General features: G+C 49.4%; 1 protein-coding gene across 1 annotated transcript in view; it reads right to left on the bottom strand.

Moving 5' to 3' along the window:
* LOC135372422 (uncharacterized) overlaps positions 1–14,672 on the bottom strand; it is a 48,589-nt gene extending 33,917 nt beyond the window's left edge. The window contains exons 1-2 of the mRNA XM_064606037.1: positions 14,565–14,672; positions 2,672–2,959 (exon numbers count right to left, since the gene is read on the bottom strand). Coding sequence (XP_064462107.1) covers positions 2,672–2,795 — 124 coding nt within the window. The 5' untranslated portion in view covers positions 2,796–2,959; positions 14,565–14,672. The remainder of the gene's footprint in view (positions 1–2,671; positions 2,960–14,564) is intronic.
* Positions 14,673–16,936: the final 2,264 nt, after the last annotated feature.

Here is a 16,936-nt window from a genome sequence, read left to right as displayed (position 1 = left end):
CTTTTATTGACCACTCTAAAACTCCGAAAAGAGATGGACTACACAGAGACAGATCTAATGCCGAGAAAGATTGTGTAGCGGAATGTACATACCTACGTGACCCTGTACTCAAAAGACAGACGGAAGATGATAGCAAGAATTTGGATTGTGCGCATTAAAATCGCCCAGAAGAATGAAAGGAATTCTAAGTTTGTTGCTAAGATGTTCTATGTCGTTTTGTGTGATGGCTGCTGTTGGCGGCAGATAGACGGAGCAGACAGTGGCTACTCTGTCCAGGCACACCTGAACTGCTACAGTCTCCAACTGTGTATTGAGGTTTACTGCCTTGCCTGGAACAGACGCCGCATCAGGGGTGCTACGGGCAAAACTGATTTTGGTGCACTTTTTGGAGCAGTTAAATTTGACTTTTGGAGCTCCTTGGAGCAGTAATTTTGCATACTTTGGAGCATACTGGAGCACAAAAATGTCATGTCCTGGATCAACTTGGAGCACAGCATTTCACATCTTTAATGGCACCAAGGAAAATAACCACATCTGAAGAAGAATAGGTTTAAAGATAGCCTTAGTCCGTGTGAACAAGAAAGGACTCTGCTAATACATTTCCCCCGTGTATTACGATCATGAGTGTGTCCGACACAAAGTAGAAAGCATAACTGGGTGAAGAAAGTTAGGAAACGTTGTTAAGTTATTAGCAGACAAATGCACACACCAACATCAATCCTTAAGTGGGTCTGTACCTCCAGAAAGTTTCTACGAACCATTTCGCTTTTTTGCGTGGGTGTTTGTCCAACTGTCCAAGTCTCTGAAGTGCACATTCAAGACTAGCATTTCCTTCTCGAAGTACATGACCACTTTACACCTCGTGCAAGTCATTTTCTTTAACACCTGAGCTTATTAGCTGCTCTGCACTCAGGAGAAGTGCTTTACTTCATGCCACCTTCTCTTCCAAAGCCTTCCTCTCCTGTTTCTGAGTGGGTTGATCATGTCCATTTACACCCTCTGCAGCCTTTCTCTTGTTGTTTTGTTCCTCAATACTGAGCCTCTGCTCATACTTGGCACGTGACAGCTTTACACTTTTCAGCAGGTCTAACGTAAGGGGCACTTTCGTCGCATCTCCATCAAACCGGTGAAGGTAACTTTTGATGTGACGCATTCCATTAACGCTAGCGATGCTCAAGGAGCTACGACCATCAAGAAGATGCTTATTCTCCCTAAAACCCCTTTCGCAATCCGCGTTGCCATGTGGCAAGCAAAGGAGTCCCTTGACCACCTTGGAGAGCAGGGGGTATTTCTGTACTCCTGTTGTTGACTTCAAAGAAAATATTTTTGCCCAGTGGATATCGATCCTTTCTTGCAAGCACAGAGCATCCCAGTCATTGCTGCACTTGAGCATGTGCCACTGGTCGACAAGCGACGATACCCGATCGTCACCCAGAATCGCCCTTCACGATGTTCAATGTACAATGTGTCCTCACATTCACAGGAGTATTCCCAATGATGTTCAGTGTTTGCATTGCAGTGCTTTGTTGGTTACTTTGTACTTCACCCTGGATGTCTCCATTGTTTCAGTTTTTTTTGCGCTGTATGCTTTACCAATGACTCTTTCCAGCTTCTTCGCCGCGGCGAAAGGAGAGATTTTTGCCAGTGATTTTCCATCTTCGCTTGACTGGATTACAAGAAACTTGGGAAACCAGGGATCTGGAGTTAGATCAAGAAGATTTAGTTCAGTTCTTTCAGCGCCGCTCCTTTTCAGGCGCCGATCGGTTTTTTTTAGTGCTGATTATCCATAAACAGAAAAAATATTATTCGGTACAGCAGGTGCGTCGCCCACCATCGAGCCCAACTGGGGATGTGCCAAGCAAACTAACACTTTCCTCTGCACAATACCCTAGCACAGGTTTCAAGAGAGTGAAAAGAGTGCACAAGGTTGGCCCTCGCCACCAAAGAAGGTGACAGGGGAAGGATTAGAACGAAGGACACAAAGGAAGAAAGTAATGAGCGTGGGAGATGGCGACTAAGGTGAATGGTCGTGGCCGGGCCTTCCAGGACCACCCGTCTATGAGAAGCAGGGGCCAAAACAACATCTGGGTCCACTCAACCACCAGGATCCCCCTCTCCCCAGACACGGGAAAGCCACGCACAGCTATATGTGAGGGTCTCCCTCCTGCGGTGACCCAACCATGAGTGCAGTAGGGGGCTACTGCGGCTGCTGCCGGGCGATGGGGGCGCCACTTTCTAGACGCTGGCGGATGCGGGAGGGTTAATTCGTTCACAGCGATGGAAGAGTGCACTTGTGACGACCCGTTGTGGTAGTAGTGGTAATCTTGCTTTCGAGTGTGAGGAATGGCAAAATGGTATTGTTTTCGCTCTACTGCACCGAGCACGAGCAGCTATCGCGGGAAGGTAATCTCTCCGCTGTCATTGAGATAACGGCGATGAATCGATGTGACACCCAACTGTCGTGCCCAGCTTTATTTTCATCTTTTTTTGTCCGACAAAAAAAGAAGAAAAGGGCATGCACCCTTGAGCAGAAACACACAAACAAAAAGAAAAAGTGGGAGACAATACACTTTCAATGCTTTGTCACCCCTTACGCAGCAATCACGGAGGCTATGCGCTCAGGAAGGGAAGCATATAGCGTCCTTATACTTTCTCTACCTTTGCTACATACCTGCTCCAGTACGTCCACAGAATGTTGTCCAGTGCCCGGCACATGGTGAGTGTCTGGTGCACCCTGTTGTACGAGGGACTCTGGCCACGGACTCGAGTGGACATTGCCTACGCTTCAATTCCATGGCGTACCCTGCACAGAGGTTATCGAGAGGGCACTGCTTCCCATGCTCTGGATGGATCGTTCCTGAATGGGTGCTATAATTTTCAGCACGATGGCAGCTCCGTCCATTGAAGCAAAACTGTCCAGCGCATTCTCGACGTCCTCGGCTAAATGCAACTGACAGGCCTGCGCAGAGCCAGGACATAAACATTATCAAAAACATCTGGGATATCCTGAAGAAGAGGATGAGCAAGATACGGATGCCTACAAGGAGCAAAGATGCTCTCTAGGAATTATAGAAGTCGTCCTTACTATGTGGAGACATGGACCTTGTCCACTGGCCATGCACTTCCTTACCTGAGCACATGGCCTCCTTATTGCTGCGAAGGGAGGGGGGGGATGACAAAGTATTAAAGGAGTGTTGTGTCCCCCTCTTCCTTTTTATTTATGTGTTTGAGCTCAAGGGTACACCCTCTTTTCTTTTGTTTGTGAAACAAAACAAAAAAGATACAGAAGCTAGTCATTACAACTGGTTGTTGCCTCGATTCATCGTCGCTGATCAGAATGATAGCAGAGAGATTCGTTCCGCGATAGCCACTCGCGCTCAGAGGAGTTGAGCAAAACCGATACCATTTCGCTGTGCCTCACATTAAAAAGCAAAGTTACTACTACTATCACAGCGGGTCACCACTAACGCACTCTTCTATCCCTGTGAACGAAGAAAAGAGAAGAGCTGAAACAGAAGGGCGTCGGACCTGGACCTGAGTTGACCAACGACAAAACACAGGTGCGTCCCTCTATATTCAAGCCAAATTTCTCTGCGGGGGACTGTGTAGGCCTAGCCCCATCGCCACTGACCCAGTTTCGAAAGCTCCAAGAGTCCAGACTAATCCCCCCTCAATGTCGAAAGAGGTGAAAACCGGCGAGAGTATGGCGAAGAAAGGAAGGGGAGCGAAAACAAAAACGGACCCAGACAAAGAGGACCCCGACGTGCAGTGCGATAAGTGCCACTGGTGGCTGTTTCTCCTAGAGACGGATTTCCAAACCATCGAAGAGGCACAGGATAACAGCTATCAATGCAGGCTCTGCGACCAGATCGAACAGGGAATTAGCGAACTAAGACAGGACTTTTTAGAGAACCAAGAAACAACAGGAGCGGAACAGAGTCGCATCAACGAAGGGCTTACCTCGACACTTATGAAAGCTATAAAGGACCTCCAGGAAGAATGCGAACAACTACGCACACAACTCACAGAAGTGACTAGCCAGTCAGAAGACATCAATAGAGAACTGAGTCAACTAAAGGAGCGTGTGAATGACATCCCGCCAACACCAAGCGAGTCCTCAACGGCCCCAAAAAATGACAGTCCAGAAGAGACAACCCATGGGGACGACACACGCGGTCCCTCCGAGCAAATGACCCGACCAGCGACAGTGGGACAGGTCCAAGTCTAGACCAGAGGAGTAGTGGAACGGAAGGTGACCACAGCCTGTCGGGTTTGGAGATAGTGACTTATCTCGCGGCCGGTGCAGCCAGTTATCGCCCGCTGATATCGTACACGTGCAGTAGTAGGGGGCGCTGAAGACTGTCATCGATACCCTTAAAAAGGCGGGCGTGTTTGTATTGGGGCACTTCCCGGGGGATCCTCGAGCTGGTCACGGATCGTTGGCATCGCAGGGTATGCAAGTATGGTAATAAATTGTTGTTTCTCTGCTATGTGAATGGTTGTTTCGTACTACCTCCGGCGAGGCAAACGGATGCGGAAGGCCCCGAGAGTGGGAGCCCTGTGCCCAGTTGGGCAGGGGCGGTAGTTTTCCCACAATGGCGCCCAACGTGGGGCCCGAGTCCGTTCGGTGGAGGGTTCCCGTATGTCATGTGCCACGTATGTTGGCGGTTTGGGCCGGCAAGTTGTTTTCGGCGTTGCTAATTGTTTTATGTTTGTTCTCCGTGAGCTCGTCGCTCCCGGTCAGTTGTAAGCTGCTACGTGGCTGCGACTCTGGAGCAAGACTGAGGCACTCGCAGTTCCCCGGCCCTCCTCTAGTAGGATGCCTGACTTGGTCGCAGTAGTACCCGCAGGGCTCGCGCGGCAGTCTGACGTATCGATGGCGTCTCATCCACGACTCCGCACAGGTTAACGTCCGCAGTGCACGCGCTACTGCTACCTGACGCCGCGTCAGCTGCGCTGGCGGCACGCTCGGAGAGGCCGTTCGCGGGCATCGGCTGCAGCCGAGTTACACGTCATTCCATGACTCCCAGCACGGTTCATGAACGAATTTCTCCTGCCGGATTACGAACGCCGTTTCCGAAAGGAGCTGCATAAGCGTACTCATCCTTGCGACGAGAGCCATGTAGAATTCGTTCGGGCTTCACTTCGGCCGTTCAGTAGGGTTGTTTCCTCTGCGACTGAAGCGCGGAAGGTCGCATCGGCTATCCGTCAGTGCCACTCACGCGTTCGCCCAATTTTCGAGCCCGTCACTTCACCAGCCGGGAAGGATGCCGTAGGAGGTTCGTGCTATACAAGGCGACCTCTTAGCTGAACTCGAATACCATCCTCGCCTACGCCGGATCAGGCGTTAGAACCGCGTTGCACGTGTTCGACGGGGATTAATTTCGGTTGAGCGCCGACATGCAGACGGACTCACGACCGATACAGTACTGCCTACAGTATGCGACCTTACAGGCCGTGTAGGTGGCCGCCGAAACGTCGGTCACTAGGACCTAGTGCCCCTGACTCGTCCTGGCATTCAGTTCGCTGTCATTCACACGACCGCGACTTCATAGTGATTAGAGGGTCCAACAATGCCTCTTCGCCAGGAGATTCCTTCTGGTCACTTTCCTGTACTACCTTTCCTTTTTTTATTTTAGGCGTCCCAGCAAACTCGAAATCCAGCAAGTTCTCGCCGCAGGAGGCCCCTACCTCCACGTTCCTCCACCGCGCCAGGGCAGAGGCCGCCCGGGCTTCGAGGGTTCGAGATGCCGATGTGGTAGCAGCCCTTGCGATCATCCAAAGACATACCGGAAACGTTACTTGACACCAAGCAGCAACCTGCAGAGCCGCCAAGAGGAAATGACGTCATAATCGACATCCCCGACGACGAGATGGACGACCTTCTCTGAAAATATGAACTGAATTGCGTGTGTGATCGCGCCTTGGGATCTCTTTTGTTTTTCAGTGCCGTGACGGCACGTCGAGTTTTTTGGTCGGGGGAGTGTCGGGTTTGGAGATAGTGACTTATCTCGCGGCCGGTGCAGCCGGTTATCGCCCGCTGATATCGTACACGTGCAGTAGTAGGGGGTGCTGAAGACTGTCATCGATACCCTTAAAAAGGCGGGCGTGTTTGTATTGGGGCACTTCCCGGGGGATCCTCGAGCTGGTCACGGATCGTTGGCATCGCAGGGTATGCAAGTATGGTAATAAATTGTTGTTTCTCTGCTATTTGAATGGTTGTTTCGTACTACCTCCGGCGAGGCAAACGGATGCGGAAGGCCCCGAGAGTGGGAGCCCTGTGCCCAGTTGGGCAGGGGCGGTAGTTTTCCCACAAGCCAAAGATCCGTCCTAATAATCGGTGACTCGAATGTGCGACGAATGTCCAGAAGTATTGGTGAACACATTCAACAAGGAGAAAACATAATGGTAATTGCCCTCCCAGGAAAGGGGCATCAAAGATATACGAGAAACGATGAACCGGGAAAACATCCAGGACCGCGGTGAGAAAACGTCAGTGATCATTCATGCCGGATTGAATGACGTCCTGAACATGTGCGATTGGAACTTCATCGAACATGAAATCAAGGCCATTGCTGCCACCTACCCAAACGCAGCCCTCCAAATCTGCACACTACCAGAGATAGGGCACCTTGGAATGGAGGTACTAAGAGACATCCAGGCCTACAACGAGAACCTCGAAATCCTATGCGGATCCACCGGGCTAGAGTTTGTAGACCTACGAGCAGACCCGCATGAGTTCATCAACCCTTTCTGGCAGGTACATTACTCCCCATTGGTGAGCAAGGTTATTGCCGCAAGACTGGTAAAGAGGGCGAGAGCTTTTTTAAGGAAGGGAAAGCGGACACCACCCCCAAGAAGAACACGATACGAGGGCGGAAGGAGTGGACACCGACAAAGAAGAGCGATGTGGCCCCGACGCGGCTACTCTCAAGAGCCGATGGAACAACCACAACGAATGAGAACGTACAGGGGAAATTACTGGACGAACGTCCCGAACGACATAACCCCCCGACAGAATGGGAGAGGACAGCAACAGTCCTACCCACACTGGAACCAGGCACACACCGTACACCACACCCGTACACAAGAGTACCCGTACCACCACCGCCCCTATCTCTGCAACCAAGATCCCAATCCAAAGGAGCAACATATAATGCCACCAGAAGCGACCCTGACCCAGCGGGACCGTTTCCGCCACCCAACGACACAATAAGCCCAACGACCGGGTATACCGCCGCACCTCTGGCAAGATATAGAACAGTGGCCACCAATCGACTCGGCAAGCGGACGCCTAGACCAGCCCACCACATCCAACCAAACATGGGGATGGAACGATCAGACATACTTGGAAGCCCAATCACACCATCCAAATGCAGAGTCGCACAGTTGGACACACAACGTAGGTGCCCCATAGTTTCCCCACCCGGCCCAACAAACAACTGTCTAGAGCTACTCGAGGACCGCGCATTGCACAGAGCAAACAAGAACGGTAGAAGGAGAAACCGCTACAGAAGGAACAAACAAGGAAGCCACAAGGAAATAAACCTGGTCGCCCTTAACATCCAGGGAGGCTCAAGATTGAAATGGGAGGAGCTGCAGGTAAATGCGATCCAACAAGACACGCTTGTATGCGCACTTACGGAGACCCACCTACGAAACCAAGAGACCCCGCTCCTAAGTGCAGCCTGGGGCTGGATAGGACAAAATAGAAATACAGGAGACAAGAAAGGAGGAGGCGTTGGCTTGATGTACAGACGACAACTTGTGAAACCAGTAAACACAAAGAGCTGTAGAGAACACATGTGGGCGTCTTTCCAGACGAACGATGGCGCAGCTTTCACACTTGGAGTGGCGTATATGGCAACAGGGCCCGGGAACGCTGCGTGGAACGAGCCGCTGTTCAACTGCCTTCAACAAGACCTAGCTGAATTCGAACACAGCCAACCGGGAGATCGCGTCATTCTAATGGGCGACTTCAACTGCCACCTCTTTGAACTAGATGGACATGAATCAGCATCCCAACTCAGAACTTTGGCGGAAGGGAATGATTTATCAATCCTAAACCTCGATCCAGAATGCAGTGGCCAAGCAACGTGGTCAAGGGGAACCCAATCGTCCACCATCGACTACGTTCTAGTAAATAAAGCCTGCCGGACGGCCCCTAATATGGTCCAGCTGACAATACAGGAAGACGGCACTTTTAACTGTGGCAGCGACCACAATCAACTACAGCTCTCAATGTCCAAGAGAACTCCATCAGACAACCTACCACGCGGACGGAACCTATATGGGGTACCCAAAAAACAAAGATGGAAGACAATGGACGAAGCAGCACTGGAAAAATTCGCGGACGCGCTCGAACACCAAATAGCAGAATTGACAGATGTGAAATACAAAAACGTCATAAACCAAATCGAAATAACCGCGTCCCGTACAGTGGGGAAAACCTCGTGCAAAAGGCCTGTCAGGAAAAGGAGGAACCAACCCTGGTTTGATGGAGAGATCAAATCGGCCATCAGACTGCGACAAGAACTTAACAGAGTCCGAAGACATACAGCCAAAACAAAGGTTGGATACCTGGAGGCAGACCGAGCATACAAGGAACAAAAGACGAGAGTGAAGGCCTTGGTATCCGAGAAAATTGAAAAGTTCCAGAAACAAGTCTCAACAAAAATAACTGAAAGCGGGAGAAGAGTGGGAGCAGCGTTGTGGAGGTACATAGCTAACATCGAACCACAAGAACAAGAGGACAGAATTATGTCACTACGAGACGAAGCTAACAACATCCTCACATCACGTAGTCAAATTGAAGAACACATGACGAATTACTACATCACCCTACAGAACAACCTCCTAGGAAGGCGAGCATCACCAGGTCCCGCCTCCGACACGCGAAATCGACAACATCCGGCCCCCTTACCTGAAATCACAGCAAGAGAACTGGAGATGGGCATAAAGCGTCTAGCCGCAGGGAAAGCAACAGGGCCGGACGACATCCCTAATGAGTTCTTGAGGTCCCTCAAAGACAAGGCACGGGAGGTGATCAGGACATGCTTCAATCACGTCATCTGCACTGGAGAAATCCCACCCCCTTGGAAGGAGGCCGACATAACCCTAATATACAAAGGGAACAATAAGCCCAAGCAAGAGCTCAATTCATACAGACCAATTGCAATCCAGAGCAATATATACAAGCTATTCGCATCAATTATCACTTCGAGACTACAGAAAGAATGCGACGTATATCTCTCTGAATCACAGAACGGTTTCCGCACCAATCGAAGAGCATCAGATAACATCATCATCCTAACTCAACTGATTGAAGCCTACCAACTACAGGAGAAGGACCTATATCTAGCGTTCCTGGACTTGGAAAAAGCCTATGATGCAGTACCACATAACCTACTAGGAGAGCGAATGCAGGCAGCCGAAATACCTGAAGGTCTGATCACCCTCATACAGAACCTATACAGAGAGATATTCAGTCAATACAATTTGGGCACATTTCGCTCAAACAGGATCGAGCAGGTTGTAGGCCTACGGCAGGGCTGCCCTCTCTCTCCGGCCCTCTTCAACATCTGCATAAATGATCTCCTAAAAGAACTTGAAGATACCAAGAAAGGAGTCAGCTTCCAAAACCAGAAGACCAATGGAGAAATCGAAACGACCAATCTATCCTGCTTAGCCTTCGCATATGACATAGTACTAATATCAGATGACCCTGCCCACATCCAGGACCTCCTAAACATCTGCTCACGTACAGCTGACAGGGATGGCATGCGGTTCAGTCGCGAGAAATCTAACATAATGAAGTTCGGCGACATCTCAGCCATGCCAGTTTTCTATCTGCAAGAAACAGAAATACAGCCCACATCCTTATATACCTACCTCGGAATACGGATACAAAACGAGAAAGACTTCCTACACTAACCTGAAGAGCAGCTCCTCCGGAAGATGAACCGGAAAAAAGGACACACATGGCACATAGCGAGACACTCGTTCAACCCGTATGACATAGGCAGACTTCATTGGAAGACCACTGCCGTTCCTGTTGCAACGTACGCCAACGACGTAATTTGCCTCCGCAAGAACACGGCTGACCAACTGGAGCGCCAACAAAGGGAAGTGGATAGATGGCTCCTCCAAGGATCTTTCGCCACACCCAACCCAGCCGTTGAAGGGGAACTAGGCCTGTCCACGTTCTCGTATCGCGAAGCCCGTGCCCCCTAGTGCATGGACCAGACCTGGCGTACACCACTCGCCTCTTTCGCTACCTCCGCTTCAGTGGCGTCCGCACTAACTGGATAAAAAAAATGAACCAACTAGACAGGATCTACAGCATCAATACGAAACGGCACACAACAAAGACTGGACGGGAGTGGGATAACATCATCAGGAAGGAGATGAGACTGATAGAGGAGGAGAGATGGCACACATCCACAGCTAAAAAGAAGAGCATGAACCTCTACAGTTACAACAAGTGCACACCAGCACCAGAAAGATTCTACCGAGGGGACAGGGCCAGCGGCCTCCGCTTTCAGGCTCGAACTGGTTCCCTCCTGACAAGGAAGAGACAAAGCGAGCTCTTTGACACAGACAACGCCCACTGTCTTCTATGCGATACTGGTCAGGACGAAGACATACGACACATATTCTTGGTTTGCCCGGCGCTACAGGAGACGAGAGACCGCCTACCAGAGGCCCTTGAAACAGCACTGGGTTTTACTCCCGAGTGTGCAATGGAAACAATCACCGCCACAAAAAGACATCTCATCGCGTGGGAGAAGGCAACGGCCAAGACCAATGAACGGACCAGAACACACGACCAGACCAACACTAACCCCGAAGATGACCAAACAAACGCGGACCAACACACCATCTCAGTCAATCCACAGCGGCAGAGGGAAACTGCGACGACAGGCAACGCCCCAAGCGACCAGAACGAAAAGGAATCCCACAACGCGCCGATAACGCTCACCCAGCCCAGGAGCGACAAACGATCAGAGCCAATGACATCTATCGACGGAGCCTCGAAACACAACGCACAACGACGCCTAGAAGACGAAGGATGTTTACCAGCTAGGTGGAATCCTGTGGAACAATGACTCCATTTTTTGTGTTGTTTCTGTGTTGTCCTTTGCCTGTGGCTCGTGTGCGGAGCCCGCCCTGATTCCAAAGGGTTTAGGCAACCTGAACCTGAATGGTTCAGGTTCAGGTTCAGGTTCAGGCTCGCCTAATCCCTTTTGCATCAGGGCAGAAAATATTTTTCACAGGCGATGGAAGTAAAAGAGCGAGAAAGAAAGAAAAGACAGAAGAGAAGGAGAGAAAATGTAGCTGTAGTGACTTCGTCTTGGGCACTGGCTAGATCTATGTGCTTGGCTCCTCAGGTGGATGTTTCGGTTTCAGTTCCTTGAGCTTCCGCTCGGTCGCTGCTTCCCATCTCTGCAGGAGTCGTTTAGTTTCCAGGATGATGGGTTCGTTGTCCTTCGAGGGTTAAAAGCCCAGGATGACCTCGATCGGTTGCGAGGGTCGTATGTCGTGAAGCGCTTGGCAAGATAATAGTATGTGTTCTAGGTCTTCGTTTTCTCCGGTGTCGCAGAGGATGCACTTCGCGCTTTCTTTGCCAAAGAGCTCTGCGAGTCTTTGCCTTGTTAGCAGAGATCCACTGCGGGCTTGAAAGAATAGTCCACTGTTTCTATCGCCCTGATAGAAGCGTTCCGGTGCTGGGGCGAGTTTGTTTCTGTTATATATATACATGCTCTTCCTTTTTGCTGTTTCGGCGATCCACTTGTCTTCTTCGATTACATTCATTTCTTTCGATATTATTCTGTTCCAGCTCCGTTCACTTGTGGCTGTGTGACGAGCTGTGTTCATGCTGTATGTGCGGTCTATCTGATTGATTCTTTTTATCCAATTTGTGCGTGACCCAGCGTAGCGGAGGTGTCGGAAGATGCGCGTGATCAGTGTGTCTTCTGGTCTGTGTATTAATCTTCCGAGATATCGCGTTTTGGACCGGGCTTCTCGGAAAGCGTACGTCGACCATCCCATTTCTCCTTGGATTGCGGGGTTTGGTGTGGCAAATGATCCGTGCAGTATCCACTTTCCTATCTCCCGTTGTTGTCGTTCTAGCTGTTCCAGGGTCTCTTTCTTGGGGCATATGACATCATTCGCGTAGGTGGCCACAGGGACAGCACATGTCTTCCACACGAGTCTGCCTACTTCGTAGGGTTGATAGGAATGTCGCGCGATGTGCCACGTTTGGCCTTTCTTCTTGTTGAGGTTTCGAACAAGGTTCATGTATCTGGAGGTAGTCTTTCTCATTTTGAATCGTTACGCCCAGGTATTTGTAGGAGCTGGTATACGGAACGTCAAAATTTTGTAGGCTGAGTGGTTCTGTGGTGGGTGGTCCGAATTTCATGATCTTAGTTTTTTCTTTGCTGAAACACATTCCTTCTGTGGATCCCTTGTTTGTACAGATGTTCAGAAGATCTTGCATGTTTTGGCGGTTGGTAGTCACAAGGACAATATCGTCTGCGAAGGCGAGGTTCGTGATGCACGTCTCTTCTACTTTTCCGTTTGCATGCTGCGTGCGGATGTGGACCCCTTTTTTTGATGATTCCAGGTCGACGAGGAGATCATTTATGAATATATTGAATAGTGTTGGTGAGAGAGGGCAGCCCTGACGTAGACCCACAACTTGACGGATATTTTTCGATGTGAATTCGCCGATGCGGTACTTACTCGTGCAGTCTTCATAGATTGCATGGACCATTGCTGTTATGTATCCCGATATCTTCATGGTGTTCATTTTCTTTGTTAGTAAATGATGTGGGACAGCATCATAAGCTTTCTCTAGGTCCAGGAAACCGATGAACAGGTCGCTGCTGTCGAGTTGTGACATTTCTATGAGCTGAGTTAGAATGAATAGGTTGTCGCTCGTCCTCCTGTTCTTCCGGAAGCCATTTTGTGTGTCGGATAGCTTTGAGTCGCACTCGATTTGTATGATGTCTGCCAGGAGCATTGCGAACAGCTTGTAGACACAGCTCTGGAGGGCGATGGGTCTATAGGAGTTTAGATCGTCCGTTGGTTTTCCCTTGCCTTTGTGTATCAACTGAACGTTTGCCTCTTTCCATTTTCTGGGAATAGTCTTGGTGCGCAGTATCTCATTAAAGCATGCTGTCAGAGACTGCACTGTTTTGGGCTTCAGAATCTTCAAAAGTTCATTGGGGATGCCGTCGGGTCCTGTCGACTTTCCTGGTGGGAGCCGGTTAATACATTTTTGTACCTGTGTTGTACTAAAGTATGACGTAGGAACAACATCGTCGTTATGTAGTTTGCTATGTTGCTGTTCTAACGTGTCTCCTCTTCGCTGATGTTGCTGTTTTTCAAAGAAGGAGGTGACGTATTCCTCTGCTTCTGTTCGTGTGGTTAGTTGGTTACCTGCTTCATCGCAGAGTGTGTGCGTAGGTTGCTTTACCTCGCTGCGCGTCAGGGTCTGCAGGTATTTCCATAGTTCCGCACCTGCTCTTTGTCCTTTGCCCTTGATCTGGGCGGCAATCTGCTCGTGGAACTTTCGTATTTTCTCACTCACGATTTGCCTTACTTTGTTTTTCTGCTCTTGATATAGACGTGTTGATATAGACGTGTTGAATGAACTCACCCGCCGCTAGGGTGTCTCTGCCCAGAGAAAATGCACTGCTTGCACATTCCGTAAACTTTTGTCCAGCACTGTACCATACTGAACTAATTTCCGCGGTTTTTAATGCTAATAGTCCTCTAAATAGCATATGGCAGGGAACGAAAACCAGAACCAAAAACTTCGGGTGACTTACATCATGGCTGAGATTTCGCATTTTCGGAGCTGGTGCCCTTTGGAGGGGTGACGTCAGTTAATAAACTCTCCACATCTGGCTTTTGATCTAGTTGTCTCGCGACGTAAACACCTAATTATTTAAACATCTGGCTTTGTTCTTAGCATCATGGAAAGTGGACGGAACTCGGATATGACAGATTGCACAGCAAGGTAACAAATCTCTAAATTTGAAGTTATACTAATTCGGGCTTTCACATCCCTGGTTTTTGCTGCCTGTTCGACGCTATCCGAACCTATCTTGGTTAGCAGGCACAGTTTTGCTTTCACAGTTCAATACAATTCAAACTTAAGACGAGACGCACAAGTTCGGGCGTGTGAAAACACAGCCTCAACGTGTGGGAAATCATTCCAGCTAGTCCCCAGCACGTATGTGCTTCCTCGAATCTTTTGAGGTGCACGTTTTACGAATCTTCTTCCGTAACACGAAATTATAGTCGCTACTCTTGAGAATCTTCTCCGTTCCTTAGACCTTAACACATTGAAAATGCCGGTTGTATCTATTCTACGCGATTTGCAGCTCTATTTTGAAGATGTAGTTACACCGTAGCCTGTCCAGATGCTAAAATGAAGCGCATCCACTTTTCGCGAGACAACTACAACAAGCACTGAAACAAGCAAGGACCACGCCGATGCAGCGACAAACACCACGCGAAACCCGCTAAAGAAACAATGTCACAAGGCTACTTACACACAGAAAAGATCCGAATGATTGCTTCTGCCTAAAAGCATGACACGTTATGTGAATGATACATTCCGCACCACTTTCACAGCAAAGTCGCTGAACAAAACAACCCGCACAATCACAAAAACACCAACCACGTGACGGCACACGGCTTGGATTGGATTCGCCACAAAAAATGTACACCGTGCCGCTGTCGGTTAGTGGCTCTGCCGCCGCCGAGATTCGATCGCCGCACGTCGTGAGAATGAACTTCGCATGGTTTGTTTGTGTGATTGTTCAACAGTCCTTCGGAAAGAAGGAATATGAATATTTGGATTTTTTTTTCTGTTACTGCTGTTATTTCCTTTTTGTCCATGCCTCTCAGTGTTCCTGCATCAACATGTGCATCACACTTGGCCTTCGGGCCTTCGGGATAGGAAAATGAATTGCGCTGCGCATGCGCTAGAAGTGATGTCACGTGTCTTTTTTGGCACCGCCTTGCCGTCTGCTCGCTTCGAGTACGCATGCGCTAGCAGACAGCAGTTTGTTTGCTTGAGCGGCTTGAGCATGGCTTGAGGATGAGATTTGTGGTAGTGGTGAAGCAGCTTTGCCAAATATTCCGTTCAAGTTCCCCGCTGGATGTCCCGCTCGTCCGTCGATGTTCAACAGGTGAGGGACATTTCAGCAACGCCTGCGAGTTTCATGCTCGCGGTTCAAAAGGTGAGGGCGTCTGTACAAAATTCTAAAATGGGCCACTCTGTTACTACAGATGCCACAAGTGCCAGTCCACTTTTTCTCAGTCCAGGCAGCAGCAGCACAAGGTGAATGCACACAACTTCCAAGTGAATGAAGACTCACGAGTGCAATAAACCTCCCCGACAAACGTCATCATGACGTTGGTAGACAGACCGAAACCAAAACAGATCGGAAGGGGAAAGCTGGGTTCCACGAATGAGCAATTGTTCGGCTGAAAGAAAGTAGGACCGAAGGTCGCGTCCCTTTCAGAGACCATCGTAATCCCCGCAAGACCGTGGCTTTCAGGCGCGACCTTGTTCGCCACTAGCTTTGTACAGGTCCCGACAAAAGTTTACGGAACACGCGAGCGGTGTATTTTCTCCTCGGTACGACACCCTAGCGGCAAGCGGAAGCTGGCGAAATCAGGCCAGTTCACTGCTTCGGAGGGGTGGACGACTGCGCTCTTTGCGACACACAACGGTAGTTTCGGTATGATTACTGTTGCATATGCCCGCGAAGTGAGTTGGATTTTACTGTTGTGCTCGCCAACAACATGTAATTCAACGATTGTCGAGACAGCCGCTATCATCGTGATAAGGATGAATCATGGTGTCAACACTTTACAGTGTATTGCTTTTATTGGAAAGCTATGATATGTACAGGGTGTGTGCAGAAAAACGTGACCCGCATTTAGGCACATAGCTTGTTGCCTACCTAACTAACGAACTTCCGGTGGAGCATTTATGCGTGCGAAATCTGCAGAAAAATTGTGGAAGCCATACACAGCTTAAAAAATAAACGGAACAACGAAAACGTCGGCTTCCGTGCATCAAAATAGGGCAACATGGTGGACAACAGGGTATGAAAGGGCAACATGGTGGACGTAGGAGAGTTGTGTTCAAGTATCGCTAGGGGAGCTATCGGTGCATAAATCGAAACGATGTCCCACATGGATGCTCATCGGCAGTACCCCTAGCGGTGCCTGCACATAACTCTCCTGAGACCGAAATACACTACCATGCACTGTCATGACCGCCCTATTCTAATGCATGGAAGCGCATGTTTTCGCGGTCTGTTTATTTTTTTACACTGAGTATGGCTTCCAGGATTTTTTGTAGCTTTCACACGCATAAATACGCCGTCGTGCGCCACCGAAAGTTCCTCGGCTAAGTAGACCAAGTAGACAACGAGTTACATGTAAAAATGCGGGTCACGTTTTTCTGCACACACCCTGTAGACAAGAGAAAGAAAGGTATCTTGTAAACAGTTGCTTTATTATGGACGACGCGTGACGAGCTGATAAACAATTGACGCTGACATTGATAAACAACTGACGTTAGTCACGAGTTGTTGACGAGCACAACAGTTGAATCCAACTCACATCGCGGGCACATACAACAGTAATCATACCGCTGTGTGTCGCTAAGAGCGCAGTCGTCCACCACTCTGAGGAAGTGAACTGGCCTGATTTCGCCAGCTTCCGCTTGCCGCTAGGGTGTCGTACCGAGGAAAAAATACACCGCTCGCGTGTTCCGTAAACTTTTGTCGGGACCTGTACGTAGTTCAACTCTACCAAACTCGTGGCGCTGTCGAACATTATGACGTCATTTGTTTACAAACAGGTAGAGGTCTATTCTGAAGCTGGTAAGTATACGTCTCATGCT

Source organism: Ornithodoros turicata, unplaced genomic scaffold (assembly GCF_037126465.1).
Source record: "Ornithodoros turicata isolate Travis unplaced genomic scaffold, ASM3712646v1 Chromosome15, whole genome shotgun sequence".
Lineage (NCBI taxonomy): Eukaryota > Metazoa > Arthropoda > Arachnida > Ixodida > Argasidae > Ornithodoros > Ornithodoros turicata.
The sequence above is the reverse complement of the archived record's forward strand: the minus strand, read 5'-3'. Positions and strand labels throughout refer to the sequence as shown.